General features: G+C 35.2%; 1 protein-coding gene across 1 annotated transcript in view; it reads left to right on the forward strand.

The window, feature by feature from the left end:
* The first annotated feature begins 3103 nt into the window (after positions 1–3103).
* Positions 3104–23605, forward strand: part of ABCB5 (ATP binding cassette subfamily B member 5) — a 123180-nt gene continuing 102678 nt past the window's right edge. The window contains exons 1-3 of the mRNA XM_079151121.1: positions 3104–3241; positions 17919–17976; positions 19530–19680. Coding sequence (XP_079007247.1) covers positions 3189–3241; positions 17919–17976; positions 19530–19680 — 262 coding nt within the window. The 5' untranslated portion in view covers positions 3104–3188. The remainder of the gene's footprint in view (positions 3242–17918; positions 17977–19529; positions 19681–23605) is intronic.

Below are 23605 nucleotides of genomic sequence, written 5' to 3' on the forward strand. Positions count from 1 at the left end.
TGCATAAAAAGACACTTTCTAGAGAATGAAGAGACAATCCATAAAATGGGAGAAAATATTTGTAACTCAGCTATCATATAAGAGATTAATATCCAAAATATATAAAGAACTTTTAAAATTCAACTACAAAATAAAAACTAATTAAAAATAGGCAAAAAGCCAGGTATGGTGGCACACGCCTGTAATCCCAGTGGCTCAGGAGGCTGAGGCAGAATGATTGTGTGTTCAAAGCCAGCCTCAGCAAAAGCAAGGTGCTAAGCAACTCAGTGAGACCCTGTCTCTAAATAAAATACAAAATAGAGCTGGGGATATGGCTCAGTGGTTGAGTGCCCCTGAGTTCAATCCCCCATACCCCAAAAAAAAGCACTGGACTTAAATAGACATCTCTCCAAATAAGACATATAAATGGTCAATAAGCATGTGAATGATGCCCATCATCACTACTTATTATGAAAATGTGAATCACAGCCACAATGAGATAGCACTTCACACCTATTAGGTTTACTGTTATCAATCAACCAGAAAATAACAAGTGTTAACTTATGGAGATATTAAAATACTTCTTCTTGCTGATGAGCACATAAAATGGTGTAGCTGCTGTAAAAAATTGAAGAGGGATCTTCAAAAACTGAAAACAGAACAACCAAATGATACAGCGATTCTACTTATAGATATATAAGAATTAAAAGATTACTCAGATACTTGTACACCAATATCCACTGCAGCACTACTCACAATTGTCCAAAGGCAGAAACAAGTCAAACATCTACTAACACAGGTCAATGGATAAACAAAATATCATATATACATACACAGAATAGTATTCAACCTTTACAAAGAATTAAAACCTGATAAATGGCTGAACCTTAAAATATTATGCTAAGTGAAAAAGACAGACACAAAAGGACAAATTTGTATAACTCCAGTTATATGAGGTACCTAATATAGTCAAATATATACTACCTAATATTGTCAAATAGAGGTCACCAAAGGCTGTGGTGGAGATGAGAATTACTGTTTAGTGGATACAGAATTTCACCTTGGGATGGTTTAAAATTCTGGAGATGGATAGTTGTAAAGGTTGAACAACTTTGTGTTTGAAATTAATGCTGCTGCATTGTGGACTTAAAATGACTAAAATTGTAAGTTTCATGTTATAAACATTTTGACATAATTGAGAAACTTTAAAAAAAAATCTTGCTTTTCTAGTAATGCCCCATATAATGCCTATGCAGGTGATCTTGAGACCATACTGAGCAGTAAGACTGCAGCATAGAGGGCTGAGGTTGTGGCTCAGTGGTAGAGTGTTTGCCTGGCATGCGTGAGGCCCTGGGTTTGATCCTCAGCACCACATATAAATAAACAAATAAATAAAAAGATCCATTTGACAACTAAAAAACTACTTAAAAGACTGTAGCACAGAGAAGAAAAATAAGATATAAGTTCCTGAGGAAAAAGAAACATAGCTTTTGATTGTTATAAACTAATAGTTGGTACATCACATAACTCAATACTTCCTTAATTAATTCAGGAAGAAATAAAGAAATAGACAAGTAGGATTTGCACTATAAGGTAGGATGTGTTGTAGATATGAGCAAAAAAGAAAAACAAAAGGAAATCAGAGAAAGAAGTGCCTTTTTTCAGGGAGCACTAATGAAGCAGTAGAATCAATGCCTTTCTTTAAGTATTTCTCAATAAATATTTGATATGCAATGTCCCATTGACCTATTAAAGGCATTTATTTTACCCATCTTAATTACTAAGTGAGTTAACCAAAAATATTTTATGGGACAAAACAATAGAAAACTAGCTATATAGACATTATAGATCTTTGCAAAAAGGAATGTTTATTTGTTTGGTTCAGTGCATTTTCTTTGCTGGTGTTGTTTCCAAGCTCAGTATGTCGTGAAGAACATGGTGTTTGTACAAGGTAAACTATCAGTGTTATAATCAGATATTATGCCGGTGTGATCAGAAACTAAGTTTGCAAGGCACTATTAGGGAAGTACAGTTAGTTTTTGTTGAGGAGAAAAACCATACATGACGATGTAAATGAAAAAAGATCATGCACTTTTCAAGGTAAGTCTTGCTTTGATTTCTTTTTATAAATTTATGTTGTATTATATCATTGTTAATTCCTATAAGCTACAAATGATTGATATTTATCAATTTTTCTATAGAAAATAGACCTCTATTTTTTCACTTTTCTTACACATATGTCAAATTACTGGAGATGTATATAATCAGTATAGCAATAATAACTACTTCCTTCCCCAAAAGCAAGAATTAGCTGATGCAGGACTATTTGAATCATGCCTTCATTCTGGTTGCTGAAAGCATTTCTGACCCACTGAAACCCAGTCCTTCATTGAGATGTTTACTTTTGAAAACTTACTAGGTTTCCATATGCTTATGTGCTATTTAATTAGTAAGTCCACTCCTCAGTTTAAATCCGTATCTTCAGAATCATCTCAGCATAGGGTAAATATGACCTAACAAATTAAATTGAGTCACAAACGTTTGTATATATCTCTAATGAAATAATAATGTCTGATGATTCTAAAATAAACAAAGATCCTGAAGTATGATCCAAAGGATGAATGTGTTATGCATAATATAGTTTTAATGATAAATGGGTTTTCAAATTAATGTTTTCTATTTGTCCATGTATGGTAAGAATCTCTAACTTGCTTATACTTGACCAAGAAAACTCTACTTCCTCCAACTGCTAGATAACAAAAACTAGCACATCAGTTTATTCTTTCATCAAGAAAACTAAACAAGAGGTAGCTTCAAGGTTTTTGTCAATTACAATCAAATCAGTGGCAGAGTAAGGGTAAAATACAACTTTTTGGCAAACAGCACACTTTTCACTTTCATTTTCCTTCTTTTATTCCCATCCAAAATTTTCCCCTAACTTTTAATCTAAACCAAGAACGAAGAAGTTAAAAATTCAATGAAAAAATTTCAATTCCTTAAGAGAAATTCCTAACTAGAAGAAACTACCTAACCAGAAACTTGTTTTGGAGTAAAAGTATTGGCAGGGCTTAATTCTGAGCAGCTTGCTTTTCCAGAAACTGGTAGGGTTATAATATAAACAATGCTGTATATGAACCAAGAGAAAAAATTCACATGGACATGCTATATTTGACAATATTTTATTTCAGAACAACTAAATTGTAGATAAGATGGCAAATTATCAAAGAACTGAAGAGATGCAAGAAAATTTCCAGAGAAATGGGTAAGCTTTCCCCAAGTTTTATAAAAAGTACTAGTATGCAACTCAGAGTACACCTTATCCTTTTCACATCTGTCACAAAAGTGTTTGATTTTTTTCAAATAAGGTAATGCTATTTTCATATTGCTATACTTCTATATAATAAGTATTAAAAGTGGTTTATTAGTGATCTTAGGAAAGGTAATACCAACAGAAATAGTAGATTTCTTAAGTAAATACCGAGGAAAGAACTGAAAATTTTCATTTCAGTTTCTATCACCCTTCCATGGGGTACATTAATTTTTTTTCTTTTTTTATTCATTTTTGTTGTAAACAAATGGGATACATATTGTTTCTCTGTTTCTACATGAAGTAGAGGCATACCATTTTTGTAATCATACATTTACCTAGGGTAATAGTTTTTGATTCATTCTGTTATTTTTTTCTTACCCCCACCCCTCCACTCCTCATATCCCTCTATACAGTCCCTCCTTCCTCCATTATTGCCCCCCTCCCACTCCCCATTGTGTGTCATCATCCGCTTATCAGTGAGATCATTCATCCTTTAGTTTTTTGAGATTGACTTATCTCACTTAACATGATATTCTCCAATTTCATCCATTTGCCCGCAAATGCCATAATTTTATTATTCTTTATAGCTGAGTAATATTCCATTGTATATATATAAATATATATACCACAGTTTCTTTATCCATTCATCAATTGAGGGGCATGTAGGTTGGTTCCACAATCTGGCTATTGTGAATTGAGCAGCTATGAACATTGATGTGGCTGTATCTCTGTAGTATGCTAATTTTAAGTCCTTTGGGTATAGACCAAGGAGTGGGATAGCTGGGTCAAATGGTGGGTCCATTCCAAGTTTTCTAAGGAATCTCCACACTGCTTTCCAGAGTGGCTGCACTAATTTGCAGCCCCACCAGCAACATATGAGTGTACCTTTTTCCCCACATCCTCACCAACACCTGTTGTTGCTAGTATTCTTAAAAATTGTCATTCTAATTGGGGTGAGATGGAATCTTAGGGTAGTTTTGATTTGAATTTCTCTTATTACTAAAGATGTTGAACATTTTTTCATATATCTGTTGATTGCTTGTAGATCTTCGGTAAAGTGTCCGTTCATTTCCTTAGCCCATTTGTTAATTGGGTTATTTGTATTCTTGGTGTAGAGTTTTTTGAGTTCTTTATATATTCTGGAAATTAGTGCTCTATCTGAAGTATGCATGGCAAAGATTTTCTCCCACTCTGTAGGCTCTCTCTTCGCATTGCCGATAGTTTCCTTTGCTGAGAGAATGCTATTTAGTGTGAATCTATCCCAGTTATTGATTCTTGTTTTTATTTCTTGGGCTATGGGAGTCCTGTTAAGGAAGTCTGATCCTAAGTTAACATGTTGAAGATTTGAATCTACTTTTTCTTCTATAAGATGCAGGTTCTCTGGTCTGATTTCACATCAAGGCAAGAAAATTTCAGACCAATATCCTTAATGAACATTGATGCAAAAATTCTCAACAAAATCTTTGCAAATTGCATACAAAAACATATTTAAAAGATAGAGCACCATGATCAAGTGGGTTTTATCCCAGGGATGCAGGTTGGTTCAACATTCGGAAATCAATAAATGTAATTCACCATATCAATAGACTTAAAGTCAAGAATCACATGATTATTTCAATAGATGCAGAAAAAGCATTTGATAAAATACAGCATCCCTTCCTGCTCAAAACATTAGAAAATAATAGGGATAGTGGGAACATTCCTTAACATTGTAAAGTCCATCTATGCTAAGCCCATGGCCAATATCATTCTAAATGGTGAAAAATTGAAAGCATTTCCCCTAAAAACTGGAACAAGGCAGGGATGCCCTCTTTCACCACTTCTATTCAGCATTGTCCTTGAAACTCTAGCCAGAGCAATTAGACAGTCCAAGGAAATTAAAGGGATACAAATAGGAAAAGAAGAACTCAAACTATCCCTATCTGCTGATGACATGATTATATATTTAGAGGAACCATGAAATTCCACCAGAAAACTTTTAGAACTCATAAGTGAATTCAGTAAAGTAGCAGGACATAAGATCAATGCTTGTAAATACAATGTATTTTTATACATAAGTGATTAATCTCCAGAAAGAGAAATTAGGAAAACTACCCCATTCACAATAGCTTTGAAAAAAATAAAATACTTGGGAATCATCTAACAAAAGAGGTGAAAGATCTCTATAATGAGAACTACAGAACACTAAAGAAAGAAATTAAAGAAAACCTTAGAAGATGGAAAAATCTTTCATGTTCTTGGATAGGCAGAATTAATATTGTCAAAATGGCCATACTACCAAAAGTGCTATACAAATTCAATGCAATTCCAATTAAAATCTCAATGACATACCTTACAGAAATAGAGCAAGAAATTATGAAATTCATCTGGAAGAATAAGAAACCCAGAATAGCTAAAGCAATCCTTAGCAGGAAGAGTGAAACAGGGGGTATTGCAATATTAGACCTTCAACTATACTACAAAGCAATAGTAACAAAAACGGCATGGTATTGGCACCAAAATAGACAGGTGGATCAATGGTACAGAATAGAAGACACGGACACAAACCCAAATAAATACAATTTTCTCATACTAGACAAAGGTGCCAAAAATATGCAATGGATAAAGATAGCCTCTTCAACAAATGGTGCTGGGAAAACTGGAAATCCATATGCAACAGAATGAAACTAAACCCCTATCTCTCACCCTGCACAAAAATCAACTCAAAATGGATCCAGGGGTGCATTAATTTTTCATTGAAAGGATGTCAGTGTGTGTATATGTACATTATACAATTTTGTGCACCCATAATTTATTTAGAGACATAAAGTGGAAATAGTTTAAAATATATTTTATTTTAAATTAAATTTCTCAAAAACAATAGTGTTACATTTGGATATACAATCTATAAATGTAAAGAGTATGCCTCTATGCCACATGATTCATTAATGTAGAAAATAGCCCCTGAAAAATCTCTCCCTGAATACCATTTTCTAAGGGGTCAGAACAACTCTATCAGAAAACGTTTTAAAATTACTATTTGTTCTTTTTAGATATACAAGACAGTATAGTGCATTATGGCATGTTGTACATACATGGAATATAACTTGTTCTAATTAGGATACTATTCTTGTGGTTGTACATGATGTGGAGTTACCCTGATCATGTATACATGTACAAAGATAGGAAAGGTATGTCTGATTAATTCTAGTCTTTTTTATACTCATTCCCCCTCCCTTCCCTTCATTTCCCTTTGTCTAATCCAATGAACTTCTATTCTTCCACTCCCCACTCTCCCTTGTTGTAGGTTAGATTCCATACATGAGAGAGAACATTCAGCCTTAACTTTTATTGGGATTGGCTTATTTCACTTAGCATGAAATTCTCCAGTTCCATTCACTTACCAGCAAATGCCACAATTTCATTTTTCTTTAAGGCTGAGTAAAATTCCATTGTGTGTATGTACCACATTTTCTTTATCCATTCATCTGTTGAAGGGCATCTAGGTTGGTTCCATAACTTGTCTATTGTGAATTGAGCTGCTATGAACACTGATGTGGCTGCAGCTCTGTAGTATGCTGATTTTAAGTCCTTTGGATATAAACCAAGGAGTGGGATAGCTGAGTCAAATGGTGATTCTACTCCAAGTTTTCTAAGGAATCGCCATACTGCTTTTCATAGTATTGCACCAATTTGTAGTTCTAGCAACAATGTATGAGTGTGCCTTTTTCCCCACATCCTAATATTTATTATTATTTGTATTCTTTTTAACTGCCATTCTGATTAGAGTGAGATGGAATTTTAGTGTAGTTTTAATTTGTATTTCTCTAATTGCTAATGATGTTGAACATTTTTTCATATATTTGTTGACCATTTGGATTTCTTCTGTGAAGTACTTGTTCAGTTCCTTTGCCCATTTATTGATTGGATTATTTGGTGAGTTTTTTTGGTGGTTAGTTTTTTGAATGCTTTAAATATCCTGGAGATCAATGCTCTATCTGAGGAGCAGGGGGCAAAGATTTTCTCCCATTCTGTAGGCTCTCTTTTCACATCCTTGATCATTTTATTTGCTGAGAAGCTTTTAGTTTGATACCATCCTGTTTATTGATTATTGATTTTACTTCTTTCACTTTAGGAGTGAGGAATTTGTTTCTTAAACTGACATGACGAAGATTTGGGTCTACTTTTTCTTCTAGTAGGCACAGGGTCTCTGGTCTAATGCCTAGGTCCTTGGTCCACTTTCAGTTGAGTTTCAAGCAGGGTAAGAGGGGTTCAAATTCATTCTATGACATATGGATTTTCAGTTTTCACAGTACCATTTGTTGAAGAGGCTATCTTTTCTCCAATGTATGTTTGTGGTGCCTTTATCTAGGATGAGATAACTGTTTATGTGGGTATATCTGCATCTTCTGTTCCACTGGTCTTCATATCTGTTTTTCTGTCAATATTAGACTATTTTTTTTACTATAGCTCTGTACTATAATTTAAGGTCTGGCATTGTGATGCCTCCTGCTTCACTTCTCTCACTAAGAATTGCTTTGGCTATTCTGGGTCTCTTATTTTTCCAAATGAATTTCATGACTGCTTTTTCTACTTATATGAAGAATATCATTGGAATTTTAAGAGGAATTGCATTTAATCTATAAAGTGCTTGTGGTAGTATGGCCATTTTGACAATATTAATTCTGCCTATCCAAGGAGATCTTTCCATTTTCTGAGTTCTTCTTTAATTTCTTTCTTTGGTGTTCTGTATTTTTCCTTGTACAGGTCTTTGACCTCTTTTGTTAGATTCGCTCCCCACTTTTTTTTTCTTTTTTGAGGCTATTGTGAATGGAATAATTATCCTGATTTCTCTTTCAGCTGATTCATCATTAGTATATAGGAATGTGATTGATTTATGGGTGTTGATTTTATACCCTGCTACTTTACTGAATTTGTTTATGAGTTCTAGAAACTTTCTGGTGGAGTTTTATGGGTCTTCTAAATATAGAATCTTGTCACTGGCAAAGGATAGTTTGAGTTCTTTTCCTATTTGTGTCCCTTTAATTTCTTTCTTTTTTCTAATTGCTCTGACTAGTGTTTCAAGGATTATGTTGAATAGAAGTGATGAAAGATATCATCCCTGTCTTATTCCACTTTTTAGAGGGAATTCTTTCCATTTTTTTTCCATTTAGAATGATGTTGGCCTTGGGGTTAGTGTTTATAGCTTTTACAATGCTGAGGTGCATTCCTAGTATCCCTCTTTTTTATAGTATTTTGAACATGAATGAATGCTGTATTATGCTTTTCTGCATCTATTGAGATAATCATATGACTCTGGTCTTAAAGTATATCGATGTGATGAATTACATTTATTGATTTCCATATGCTGAACCAAGCTTGCATCCCTGTGATGAACCCCACTTGATCAAGATGCACTATCTTTTTAATATGTTTTTGTATGGGATTTGCCAAAATTTTATTAAGAATTTTTGCATCTATATTCATCAGGCATATTTGCCTGAAGTTTTCTTTTCTTGATGTAGACGTCTTTGTCAGGTTTTGGTATCAGGGTGATACTAGTTCCATACAGTGAGTTTGGAAGTGTTCTCTCCTTTTCTATTTCATGGAATAATTTGAGGGGTATTGGTGTACCTTCTTCTTTGAGGGTGTTGTAGAACTCAGCTCAGAATCCGTTTGGTCCTGGGCTTTGTTTGGTAGACTTTTGAGGGTTTCTTTAATTTCATTGCTTGAAATGATATGTTTAAATTTTCTATGTCCTCTTAACTCAATTTTGGTAGATCATATATAGTTCTAGTAATTTGTTGATGTCTGTGTTTTTCTATTTTATTGGAGTAAGATTTTCTGATTATCATCTGAATTTTACTAGTGTATGTTGTGATATTTCTTTTTCATAATTTGAATTTTCTCTCTTTCCTTATTAGCTTGTCTAAGGGATTATCAATTTTATTGATTTTTTTCAAAGAACCAACTTTTTGTTTTGTTGATTTTTCGAATTGTTTCATTGCTGTTGTCGTTTCAATTTAATTAATTTTAGCTCTAATTTTTCTTTTTTTTTTTTTTTTTTTTTTTTTTTTTGCGGTGCTGGGGATTGAACCCAGGGCCTTGTGCTTGCAAGGCAAGCACCCTAGCTCTAATTTTAATTATTTCCTGTCTTCTACTGCTTTTGGTGCTGATTTTTTCTTCTTTTTCCAGGGCTTTGAGATGTAGAGTTAGGTTATTTATTTGGTGGCTTTCTATTTTTTTAATGAATGAGCTCAATGCAATGAACTTTTCTCTTAGAACGACCTTCATAGTGTCCCAGAGGTTTTGTTATGTTGTGCTGCTCTTCTTACTTACCTCTAAGTATTTTTTCATTTCATTCCTATTTCTTCAGCTCATCAGTGGTCATTCAATGATGTATTATTTACTCTTCAGGTGTTAGAGTAGCTTCTATTTTTTATTTTTATTTTATCATTGATTTCTAACTTCATTCCTTTATGGTCTGATAAAATGCAAGGTATTTTATCTATTTTTTGTATTTGCTAAGAGTTGCTTTGTGGCCTAAAATATGGTCTATTTTAGGAAATGGTTCATGTGTTGCTGAGAAGAAAGTTTATTCAGTCATTGATGGATTAAATATTCTATATATATATGTTAAATCTAAATTATTATATTTTTCAGTTCTATAGCTTCTTTATTTAGTTTTTGCTTTGAACATCTATCAATTGGTGAGAGAGGCATGTTGAAGTTACTGAGTATCACTATGTTGTGATCTATTTGATTCTTGAGATTGTGAAGGGTTTGTTTCATGTATGTACATGCTTCATTGTTTGGAGCATAAATAAGATTGTTATATCCTATTGATCAATAATTCTCTTAAGCAGTATGAAATGTACTTCTTTGTCCCTTCTGATTAACTTTGCCTTAAAGTCCACTTTATCTGATATGAGGATAGAATCTGCTGCTTGTTTACATGATCCATGTGAGTGATATGTTTTTTCCCATCCTTTCACCTTCAGTCTGGGGATGTCTTTGCCTATGAGGTGAGTCTCCTGGAGACAGCATATTGTTGGGTCTTGTTTTTTAATCCAATCTGCCAGTCTATGTCTTTTCATTGATGAGTTTAGGCCATTTACATTCAGTGTTATTATTGATTTCCCTCTAAATGTGACTTCTTGTTTTTCTCTGGCACCTTTTAGATTCTAATCTTATTTTGTATGTTAGACATTTTCATAATAACATGCCTTGGTATGGGTCTGTTGTAATTTTGTAAATTTGGATCCTGTATGCTTTCTGTATTTAATTTTCCATTTTATTCTTAAGTTTTGGAAATTTTTCAGATATTATTTCATTGAAAAGATTATGCATTCTTTTGGTTTGTATCTCTGAGCCTTCAACTATCCCAATAAGTCTTAAGTTTCATCTTTTCATGTTATCCTATATTTCTTAGAAGTTTTTGTTCATGGTCTCTTACCATCTTTTCTCCATGGTTAATTTCATTTTCAAGATTATATATTTTGTCTTCATTGACTGAAATTCTGTCTTCCCAGTGATCTAGTCTTCTAGTAATACATTTTTCTAAATTATTTATTTATTTTTTATTTTTTACAGACTGCATTTTGGTTCATTGTACACAAATGGGGTACATTATATCATTTCTGTCATTGTACACAATGTAGATTCATACCATTCATGTAATTGTACATGTACATATGGTAATGATGTCTGTCTCATTCCACCATTTTCTATACCCCACCTCCCTCTCATTTCCTTCTACATAATCTAATAAATTTTTATTTGGTTTATTGATTCCTTCATCTCAAGGATTTCTGTGTGTTTATTAATCTCTTTATTAAAGTGATCCTTTGCTTCCTGTATTTTTTCCCTTACATCATTCTTTACCTTGCAAATCAATTTAAGTATGAACATTCTAAACTCCTCCTCTGACATTTCTTCCACTGTGGTGTCAATGGATATGTTTTTAACATATTTTGGTTTCTTTGGGGTGGTTTGTTCCCTTGCTTTTTCATGTTGTTTGTTTATTTACCCATTTAGCAGTTGTTTTTCAGGCAGCAGAGTTTCTACCTTGCTGACTTATTGTGTCCCTAAAGGTTTCTAATACCTCACAATTTACAGGGGGAGACAGATAATAACAACAACGGATGCAAACAATTTCCAGCATTAAACCAAATTTCTTGCTAGGAAATCTACAACGTTGGTTGTCACAATAATCAGAAATTATATGACCAGTTATTGTCTACAGTAAAAACAGTAAGTTTTCAAAAGGTTTTACAATTTCAAGTGGTAACCAGGGATTGAACAGAAGTTATATGGGGTGTGATGATTATGAGGAGGAGGAGGAAAAATAGGAGTAAAAAATTAAAGGAAGAGTGAATGAGAGAAAAATAGAGATTGGCTGTTAGTGGAGGAAAAGAGAGAAAGATTTGAAGGAAACCAATAAGTGAGAAAAATAAATTTATAAAATAAAAATTGAAAGAAATATTAAAAATAAATAAAATAAAAAACACAAAAGGAAATAAAAGATTATAAGAACAAAATCAATATATACTAATCAAATGCCTTAGCCTTCAAAATATTGATCCATGAAAAATAACTGCCTTCAAATAAAATGGTAGAAATGAGAAAAAAAAGATATATGAATATGTATAAGTATCCAGTTAAAGATAGAGTTCTTCAAAGGAAAGGAAGAAGAGATAGGGTAGTAGAAAAGGATTTGCAGATTCAAGAAGTGAACAGGACAAATCCAGCAGCTCAGGAGGCTGAGACAGGAGTATTGTGAGTTTGAAGCCAGCCTCAGCAACATCAGGGCACTAAGCAACTCATTGAGATGTTATCTCTAAATAAAATACAAAATAGGACTGGGGATATGGCTCAGTGGGTGAGTGCCCCTGAGTTGAAACCCTGGTACAAAAAAAAAAAAAAAAAGGACAAATGAAGAGGTGTAGTAGAACGTGTTTATAAGGGGGGAGAACAAAAAATAGAAGTAAAGAGTTAAAGGAAGAGTGAGAGAGAAAGTAATAGAGTTTCCCTGTTAGAAAGAAAAAAGAGAAACAGAAACAAAGGGAAACAGTTGTGAAAGAGACAATAGAAAATCAATGCAAAATATACTAATTGAAAACACTAAACCTCAAAAAACAGAGCACAAATGAATGGCCCCAGCTTTTGACCCAGTTATCCCACTCCTCAGTTTATACCCAAAGATCTTAAAATTAGCATACTACAGTAACACAGTCACATCAATGTTCATAGCAGCTCAAGTCACAATAACTAGATTGTGGAACCAACCTAGATGCCCTTCAACAGATGAATGGATAAAGAAACTGTGGTATATATATACACAATGGAATATTATTTAGCCATAAAGAAGAATAATATTGTGGCATTTGCAAATCAATGGATGGAATTGGAGAATACCATGCTAAGTGAAATAGGCGAAGCCCACAAAACCAAAGAGTGAATGTTTTCCCTGATAAATGGATGATGATATATAATGGGGGTGGGGAGTGAGAGAAGAATGGAGGAACTTTAAAGATTATATAGCAGGAAATGAGAGGGAGGAGGGGGTATGAAAGATGATGGAATGAGACAGTCATCATTACCCTATGTACATGTATGATAACATGAATGGTATGAATCTACATCGTGTACAACCAGAGAAACGAAACAATGTACCCCATTTATGTACAAGGAATCAACATGCAGTCTGTAATAAATGAATAAATAATTTTTTTTTAAAAAATGGTTACCTTCAAGCAATGCTAAAACTGATAAAGTAGAAACCAATATGTATGTGTGTAAATGTCCATCCTGTATCAATCAGTACATATTCGAAAAACAGAAACAAAAACAATCACAGACAGAATAGTCAATGAGAATATAGGCATGCCATCTGTGCCAAACTGCCCTTCCGTCTCTGCGCTTCCCTTGTCAGTGGGATGGTGTGCGGAGCTGTGGAAGATGCTTTGGACGTCACTGCCGGGGAGGGTTACCTTTGTGTTTTGTGAGATGAATCTCCACAAGTGAGGCTCCCAGGGGCAGGGATTTGGTCTGATATTGCCCCAGGTGTTTGATTATGTGGGGAGTTTTCAGGCATCAATGAATCAACCCACTTCTAGGACTGTACCCCACTTCTCTCCTTCTGGCACCACCACTCTTGGAAAGGGGGTGTCAGTCCTTCACCTCTTCAGTTGTTCCTGGATACTCCGTTTTGGCTTCTCAAGGACTGTTTCCAAGCACTGAGCTCAGTCACTCGCCGGGCTCAGCTTCTCCCTGCCCTCGGTGCATGGAGCAGGGGAGGGGCGCAGCGGGCTTTCCGGTCTCTCTGATCTGTTTTACCCCCAGGCAAAATGGTCTCCCCGTGCCAGAAATTCTGTGTGGCAGAGATCCTCCTGATTTGCTAGATTCCCTTTAAAGCTCGTGGTTGGTGTCTGCTGCCTCCATGTACTGGTTTCATCCCTGAACTCACGGATCCGAGCTCTGGTCTGAGTTCCTCCCCAGTCTCAGGCAGCTTTGGCTCCTGCGCGCGGTCGGCAGACCACGACGTTCATGCTCCCGGTTATTGGGCCAAATAGCTTGAAGACCGGCCCAGGTAGGCCTCGGATCGTGAGAGTCCCCACAACAGGCTCTTCCCGGCACTGTTTTTGTTTGTTTGTTTGTTTGTTTTTTGTAGTTCATTTTTATTGTAAACAAATGGGGTACATCTTGTTTCTCTGTTTGTACATGAAGTAGAGGCATACCATTTGTGTAATCATACATTTACATAGGGTAATAGTTTTTTATTTTCCCAGCACTTTTTGATCTTTTCAGACCTGTGTATCTTCCCAGCTCCCACCTGGAGCTCAGCTACAATTCTGTCCCTTAGCCTTATCTGATGTGCCCCAAAGTTCCCAGTCTTCAAGGCTCCTCTGTCCAATATTGAGTGGAGTGGTGGGGTTTTTTGGTTGTTGGTTTTTGTTTGTTTGTTGTTTTTTCTCTCACCTCTCAGAGAAGTAGTTTCCTTGCTGTTTGAGTCCAAGTCACCGAGCTGTGAGAAAAGACACTTCCTGCAAATCCACCATCTTGTCTTCAGAAAACTCTTGTGAATGAAGAAAATTCCTCTTCAGAATTGTTGTTTTATAGGGATTTTTTTATTATTATTTTATTTTGAATTGACTAATAATTGTGGATATTTATGAGGTACAATGTGATGCTTGATATAAGTGTACATTGTGGAATGAGCAAATCAGGTTAATTGACTTATCCATTACTCTGAATTCTTGTAATTTCTTTATGGTGAGAAAATTTTAAATCCAATATTTTAGCAATTTCGAAGTATACAAAATTATTACTTATAGTCAATATGCTGTGCAAAAGAACATTGGGACTTACGCCTCCTATCTAACTGAAACTTTGCTCCTTTTGATAAGCATCTCTCCTTCCCCATTTATCACCCACCTCCTTAGCCTCAGTTAACTATCCTTTTCCTACTCTGTACTCCTGTGAGTTTGACTTCTCAAATTTCACAAAGAAGCGAGATCATATATTTGTCTTTCAGTGTGTGTGGTTTTTTTTTTTTTTTTTTTTTTTCAGTTAAGAATAGTTTATTTTAAAAGGCTGGATAGTATTCCATAGTATATATAGATCACATATTTTTTATTGATTCATCTATTAATGGGAACTCAGGGGGTCCCCTATCTTGGCTATTATGAATAATGCTGCAATAAACATGAAAATGCAAACAACTCATCAACCCACTGATTTCAATTCCTTTAGATATATACCTACTAGACGGATTGCTGGATCATATGGTAATTCCATTTCTAGTGTTTTAAGGAATCTCCAAACTATTTTCCATAATAGCTGCACTTGTGACGATATCAAAAAACTAAAGCAAGTATTGGGAACATTTGAAGATAAGAAGAACTGCTTTCCACACCCTATACTGCTTTAATTTTTATTGTTATTATTTTCCCAAAGTAAATTTTTCCATGTCTTTTTACCATACTTTCTAAGCACCATTTTCTCATAAATTCAAAGAAAATTCTCTAACTTCTATGCCCTAGAATGATGGTATGAAGGGAAGATGAGGAGACAAATTTATTTTAGAATTTATATACTTGAGCATTATCTGTGGACTCAAAATATATCTCCAGCATATATTTCACAAGCAGAATTATCACTTTGTACTTAAAACTTCAAGCTCTGGCTGGGCTTGGCATGTGGGCACACTCCTGTAATCTCAGTAGTCTAGGTTGAGGCAGAAGGATTGCAAGTTGGAAACCAGCCTCAGCACCTTAGTGAGGCCCTAAGCAACTTAGTAAGACCCTGTCTGGAGATGTTGCTGGATGGTTAAGCAACAATAACAATCCCCAATAACAAAAAAAAAGAAAGTTCAAGCTCTGGATTCAGACCTGAATTTAATCACTACTATGTCAATTTGGGTTGTTGTCAATTTGACTCTGTGAGTCAGTTTTCTTGTCTTTAAAATCGTCTAGTCTACTATCATTATGTTTGTTCAGATACAGTGATAGATCAGAGAAAAAAAAAAAAAAACAGCTACTAGATCAGTGGGAACACAATGACATTTGCCTTCACACAGAAAAATAGACGGGAAGGTGGGTGATTTTGCTAGTTACCATGAGGAATTGAGAAAGATGTGCCTGCTTTCATTTGAATGTTGGAAGACCAAAGAGGACAAACAATGTGAAAGAAAACAGCTACAGGAATTGAAGGGATTGTGGGATATGGGTGTTGGGTCTGTCCTCAAAATATGGGCAAGATCCTGATTAGTTGGAGGTAAGTTGGCTGGAGCTAGGAAACAGAATTATGACTGCTTTGGGCCATTTTGGTTTTTACCAATAAAATGGAAATACTGCACCAATAAATCCCCTCCAGTTTGCAAACCAGCATAGAGCATGGTAGGCCTGGGGCAGGGCTGCTTGTCCAGGAACCAGGGTGGAAACAGTGTCCACTGGGCCCCTCAGATTCCGCCCTTGGTGTCAAGGATGCGGGGCCCAAGTGGTGTAAAACCAGAAGAGGTCCAAACCAATGCCTGCCAGGTCTCTCTCCTCTATTCGGACTGGTAGGACAGAGGCTTAAAAGATGGCTTATGCCCGCTTCTCAAACCTATCCGAGAAGGGCAGCATGACACAGAAAATGTTTTTCCTAAAGCAAACTTTATCAAAAGAAAGCTTGCATGTTTTAAACTTTAAATCCATACTTTGGGGTGGGGAAAAGGGTTGTGAACTTTAGTTTTAAAACTTCACCTGTGCTTCATCCCAGAGAAATTGACCTTGCATTATAAGTAAATTATTAACCTGAGGTAGAATAAAATTAAGTGAATTGCCATTTATCAAAGCTGACAGAACCATATGTTATAAAGCTGGAGAGAATTGGAAGGTTGTTCTCCTGAGATGTTTTTTTAGAAAGCTTTAACTCTTCTCAATAAGTCTTCTTTTAAACTTTTAAAATTGTGTGTGTGTGTTTGTAAGGTCTCCATGAAGTCAATGGAAAGCATTTAGACCTCCTTGAAATGTGATCTAAGAAATGAAATTTTCAAATGGGGGAAATTTTTCAGAATACAATACACTTTAATGTGTACTTAATAGAATTCATTTAAAGTTCAGAGCTGCTCTTCAGCATTTGTTACAAAAGGTTAAAACTTTTAACCTACCATTGCATACCCATTAAGATGACTTCCATCCAAAAATTAAGAAAAGAACAGGTGTTGGTGAGGATGTGGAAAAACAGGAATTCTTATGCCCTGTTGGTAGGAACGTTAGATGGAGCAGATGCTGTGGCAAAGTATGGTGGTTCCTCAAAAATTAAAAATAGAATTACCAGAAGGTTTCACAATTCTGCTTCCAGTTACATACACAAAAGAAGTGAAAGCAAGGAGTTAAAAAATATTTGTATGCCCATATTCCCAGCAACATTATTAGCAGTGGCCAAAATATGGAAGCAATCCTAGTATCCACCAATTGATGAATGGATAAACAAAATGTGGAATTGTTCATACAATGGAATAGATTCAGCCTTGAAAACAGAAAAATTCAAATATGCTACAATGTGGATGAAACTTGACAACAATATGCTAAGTGAATAATTCAAGGATGATCCTTGAGGACATAAAGCCAGTCACAAAAGGAAAACTATCGTGTGGTTCCATTTATATGAGGTACCTACAGTAGTCATGTTCATGGGGACAAAAAAGTAGAATGATGCTTGCCAGGGGCTGGGGAAGGGGACAATAGGGAGTTGTTTTCTGGGTATAGGGTTTGCGTTTTGCAAGAGGCAAACAGTGTTGTGGATGAAAATGATGATAACACAACAATGTGAACATATTCGGTGCCCTGGTTGTACCCTTAAAAGTGATCAAGTAGATGAAGTCTGTTTCGTATTTTTTTGTCACAGTTTAAAAAATTTTTACTCCATATGCATCTTTGCTACCTTAAGGAAGTTAGAGACAGCTAGTGACAATTTCCTTTCCCAGTACGTTTTCAAAAAAATCTTTCTACTACTGTCTATTGTTACATTTGTTTTGGAAATGTCAGTGTTTGTAAGTGTTTATCAACAAGGACAATATTTGACATTCAGCAAAATGCTAATTGAAAATTTTGCAAATTATGTTTACACCATAACTTTTTCATTTTGAACATTTGTTTTCTAGAACACTACAAGAACAACTGCCTAAAACAAGAAAGCAAGCTGTTGGAGCTATTGAGATAGTAAGTGATATCAAGTAGAGAGGGTATATGTCGAAAAATTTTAGGGAATTGTCAGTAGTGCATAGAATGATTATATTTGGTAGCTTTCATTCATGTTTAGGGGAAAGGAGAGTCTAAAGAGGAATTTAGCAAAATGTTCATTCCAATAAGAAAAATATAAACAATCATAAAGCTCCACATTAAAGGGTAAGGAAAAAGTAGCACAATATCCACACGGTGATCTAAATTTTTCAGCAAATGTGTGTGTGTGTGTGTGTGTGTGTGTGTGTGTGTGAGAGAGAGAGAGAGAGAGAGAGAGAAAGAGAGAGATATGCATAAATGCTACCACAGGTTAACATTTATGAAGATTGAGGGTTATGAGAGACTTTTAATTTGTTTACATTTCAGTATTTCCCAATAATCCCACATTGATAATGAGTTGCAGTCATCATCTTAAAAGTATTACAAATCCTTTTTAAATAAAAATATAATTATCTTAGTATTTCATAAAGCCTACATATCAGAAAATGTATCAGCACACTTCTTTGGAATTATGTGCAAGGAACATTTTCAGACATTTCCTTTACCAACTCTCATCTCTATGCCTGGCTGTCAATGTTATTAGAAATATATATGAAACAGCACCTGTTTTTGAAAAGTTAAATTTTTAAAAACTGTGGGAAGTTGCAGAACATGACAAACTTTATCAAGGAGATAGCATACTCTTCTGGGGAATGGCATTGGAGTGGATACCCTGTTATCGTTGGTAATTCTGAATAAACTGCTGTGGAAACTACTCATGATCCTGATTAACTATCACATGAATGAATAGAAAAACATGACATTTTTTCAACTTCACCCAAAATAAATACTAAGTTCTTCTCATTACTCAAATCTAATTACACTGCTATGCTTTTTTACATTCTATAATGATCTCTTGCTAAGATAAATAATCCATGTTTCCAAATTTTGTTTCCTGGTTTGGTTTTGGAATACAGAATAGAATATAAAGTATAGAATACTTGGCTTTCAGGCATTTCCTTCTTACTCCAGTCATGCAAATTATCTTACAGGTTAGACACAGTTCTGGTTAGAGTGAATCTGAGGAACTCAAAAAAGTTCAAAATATGACTTGTTACATTTTTATTAACTGGTTTCTGTTTACTGCACCTAGTGGTGACGATGCTGTCAGGCTGATGAGTCCAGGGAGTTGGAAAGTCACCCATCAACTTTTCATAAGTCAAATATTGTCATTGCAGTTTTTTAAAAATATCTTAACCTATTCCAACATTAGCTAAGTGGAAAAAGCTCCTGATTCATGCCATGTCTGATCTGACTTAGGCCGTCACCTACAGTTTGTACTGATTTAGCCGTGGTATTTTTCCATGACTTTCTCAAAATCTAGTGTAAATCCTTAATATTGAGATGTTTGGTTTATATATAAATGCATGTCTCTGAATTTAGAACTTTTTAATCTCCACCAATTTGTAAAGTTGCATGTACTTGATGGCAAATGCTCTGGTTGGTGTCATTTGTTTTACAGCCATAACAGCACCTTGCCTTATTTTCCTCAGTTCCGCTTTGCCAATGGGCTGGACATCATGCTCATGGTCCTGGGAATACTGGCATCACTGGTAAACGGAGCCTGTCTTCCCTTAATGTCACTGGTTTTAGGAGAAGTGAGTGATCACCTTATTAGTGGATGTCTAGTCCAAACCAACATAAGTGAGTACAAGATTCATTTTTCTGGATTACTGGGTACTCAAAAACATTTAATAAATCAAACAGGAATTAAGCTCATAGTGCAGATTATTGCATTGTAAATTATAACTGTATAATATGTATTTAAATCATTTATTCTTTTATATTGCTAGACTGAAGAACCTAATAGTTCTTGCTAGGAGTTCTTCAGAGAAACACAACCAATAAGTGTGTGTGTGTAGATAAATCCGTGTGTTTATGTATATGTACATATATACATAAAGAGATATCTGTGTGTATGTGTGTGTATACATATGCAGCTACTTGGAGTACTTTCATAGACATAGATGAGTGTGGTACTTTAGAGCATACTTTAACAAGGAAACATCAAGGAATATGCAGAAAATAATAGTACTAGAGACAAATACCTTTGATAAAGGTAAGGGGGAACCTACCAACTAAGGATACAAAAAAATGGTCTCATTTTACTCATATTTATAGGCATTTTTTTCATATTACTCATATTTGTAGAAATCTTTCATGTCTCGTGTGTGTGTGTTTATGTGTAGAAAGAGAAAGCGATTTTAAGAAATTGACTTACATGATTATGAAGTCTGGCAAGTCTAAAAGATGGTGGATGCTGGCAGGTCTGAGACCCAGGAGAGAGCTAGGGCTGCAATTCAAGTCCAAAGGCTTGCTGATGGTGCATAAGAATCCTCTGAAACCCACTATGGTTCACCTTGTCTCTCTGGAAATAGTGTCTGTCAGAAGTGGTGATTGTATCAGGACTTAATCAAAAGCTTGGGCCACTCCAGTCCATTTATCTGTAAAAAGAAGAAAGTAAATACAAGCAACAATAGGTGTTGGAGAGGATGTGGGGAAAAAGGTATACTCATACATTGCTGGTGGGGCTACAGATTAGTGCAGCCACTCTGGAAAGCAGTGTGGAGATTCCTTAGAAAACTTGGAATGGACCTACCATTTGACCCAGCTATCCCACTCCTCAGGCTATACCCAAAGGACTTAAAATCAGCATTCTACAGAGATACAGCCACATCAATGTTCATAGCTGCTCAATTCACAATAGCCAGATTGTGGAACCAACCTAGATGTCCTTCAATTGATGAATGGATAAAGACACTGTGGTATATAGATACAATGGAATATTACTCAACTATAAAGAATAATAAAATTATGGCATTTGCGGGCAAATGGATGAAATTGGAGAATATCATGCTAAGTGAGATAAGCCAATCTCAAAAATCCAAAAGACGAATGATCTCACTGATAAGTGGATGATGACACATAATGGGGGGTGGGAGGGGGGCAAGAACGGAGGAAGGAGGGACTGTATAGAGGGAAAAGAGGGGTGGGAGGGGTTGGGGGAAGAAAACAATAACAGAATGAATCAAACTTCATTACCCTATGTGAATGTATGATTACACAAATGGTATGCTGATCTCCATGTACAAACAGAAACAACATGTATCTCATTTGTTTACAATAAAAATAAACTTAAAAAAAAAAAAAAAAAAAGATATGGCAAGAAGGACCTTGCTTGTTGCTGGTGCCATACACTTGAACTTCCCAGTCTCCAAAACTATAAGAAATAAATTTCTTGTCTTTATATAAAAAAAAAGAAGAAGAAGAAGAAAGTAAGAATGACTGAATCTTTCAGTTTTCTGGCTACTTAAAGTTCTTCAATAGACATGGACATGTATGGCACAATAGGGCATAATTCAGAAAGGAAGCAGCAAGGAACATGCAGAAAATTACAATACTAGAGGCCAATACCTTGATAAAAGATGAGGGGGGAAATCTAGCAATTGAGTGATATTTTCATATCACCCATATTTACAGACCTTTTTTTCATATTACCTGTGCTTGCAGGCATCTTTCAGGTATCCTTTGTAGCATCCTACTTCAGAGCCATGTCCTTCAAGGTCACATTATTCTTTAAAATGTAAATTCCAGGGCTGAGACTGTGGCTCAGTAGTAGAGCACCTGCCTAGCACGCATGAGGCACTTCATTTGATTCGCAGCATCACCACCACATATAAATATATGAATAAAATAAAGTTCTATCAGCATCTAAAATTTTTTAAAATAAAATATAAATTCCAATGATTCTCCTATGTACAGTCTCTTTTATCAAGTATGTATTATACATATTAGTAATTCCTTGATTTTACATATGTGTCCCCAAACTCCACACTAGGAAGTATACGTATAGCTATTTATTAAAACGGGAGCAAGTAACTCAGTAAAACCTGAGTGTCTTTTAGACATGGTCTAGCTTTGTGTACTTTCGTCAGTGCCCTATTTGACTTTCAATACTAACTTAAATCTTCTTGTTTCCACCTAAAGGCTAATCTTTCAGGTGTTCCAATCTTCTTTGAATGGAATAAATCCACTGCTTCCATCTCTATGTCCATCCAGGTGATAGTTGCCTGCCTAATTGTTACAAATTTTGTGATATTTTAATAATATAAGGAAAATGGAGAATATAAGTGAAAATAAAATTTTGTATTTTAATAATATAAGCTAAATTAATTGTCATTGAGAAGGACCCAGCAGTTCACTAAGAAAAATGTATTGATTGCCAACTATATGAATGAATGAATGGTAACCCTAGCAACAGAAGGCAGTCACTTGGGAGTGTTCCTTTCATTAGAGATATTCTGTAATTGATTGCCTTACATGCTTAGATAGCAATTGGCAGGGCATCTCTGACTGATATTGCAATGGTGTATTTTAGCAAATATGGCCATCATAAAAGCAGTTTTGATAAGTATTTACATACATTCATGATATTATTGGTATATTATAACAGGTTATTAAAACCTTTTAATAATAATCTTATTATTTATTAACATTGATTTCCTGGAGGATATGATTATATTCTCCTATAAATAAAACAAATAATAACCATCATTCATTGGGCACTCATTTTGGTGCCAGCACTGAATTTCTTCACATACTACCTCTATGAATGCAATCTCCAAAATAAGATTTTAATATTTTTACATCATTGTGAATGTAAGCTCGGGGGCATGGTTAGCGGTCAAATAAAATTGGGCAGAAAGGGGCCGAAGCAAGCTTTATTAGAATTTGGCCCTAGGGTGAAATTCCCGGGGGGGGTGGGGGATAGGGAGCCCTAGAAAATCGCATGATCCCTGGCTGCCCAGTTTCTTTATAGGCGGGAATGGGCGGGGGTCCTGCTGAGTGACAGGTGGAGTTAAGGGAGTTAAGAGTCAGCAGGTGGAGTTAAAGGTCAGTGGAATTAAGGGTCAACAGGTGGAGTTAAGGGTCAGTGGAGTTAAGGGTCAACAGGTGGAGTTAAGGGTCAGTGGAGTTTTCTTGTCCATTTGATTGATCACTGTTTGGCGCACTGCCCTTCGTCTCAGTTGCTCTGCTCTCTCTCCTACAGTCGTCCAGATTCCGGCCTAACATCGATACCATTTTAGAAACAATGTTTATTCTCCTTATTAGCTCAGTTACATCTCATTAAAACTTTCTACGAGGTTTCTACCATGTCAATTCTGCTATTTTAGGAAAAGGCTGCTTCAAAAATTTTTCTTACCACAATTCCACAAACAGAATAAGGGAGACATGAGAATTTGCATATAAATAAATTCTTAGACATTATTGTATGGAATGATGTTATGATTATATGAGATGAAAAGTCATGATGTTCCCAGTTCATTTCTAATGTTCATTTTGGGTTTAAATAAGAAAATTATGGCAGTGAATATCGACCATGGTTTTGTCTTGTTGGTGAAGTCAGGAACTTGGTATAACATTAATGTCCAATGAATTTTTTTTCCTAGAATATATATGAGGTATTTTCTACTAGAATATTTTACTAGAAGTATATTTTACTAGAAGTTTACATGAAAGACTTGTAAGGATTTCAAGGATTACTTGAAACATGGGTTTATTATGTGGC

This window comes from Sciurus vulgaris (assembly GCF_902686455.1).
Source record: "Sciurus vulgaris genome assembly, chromosome: 8".
Classification (NCBI taxonomy): domain Eukaryota; kingdom Metazoa; phylum Chordata; class Mammalia; order Rodentia; family Sciuridae; genus Sciurus; species Sciurus vulgaris.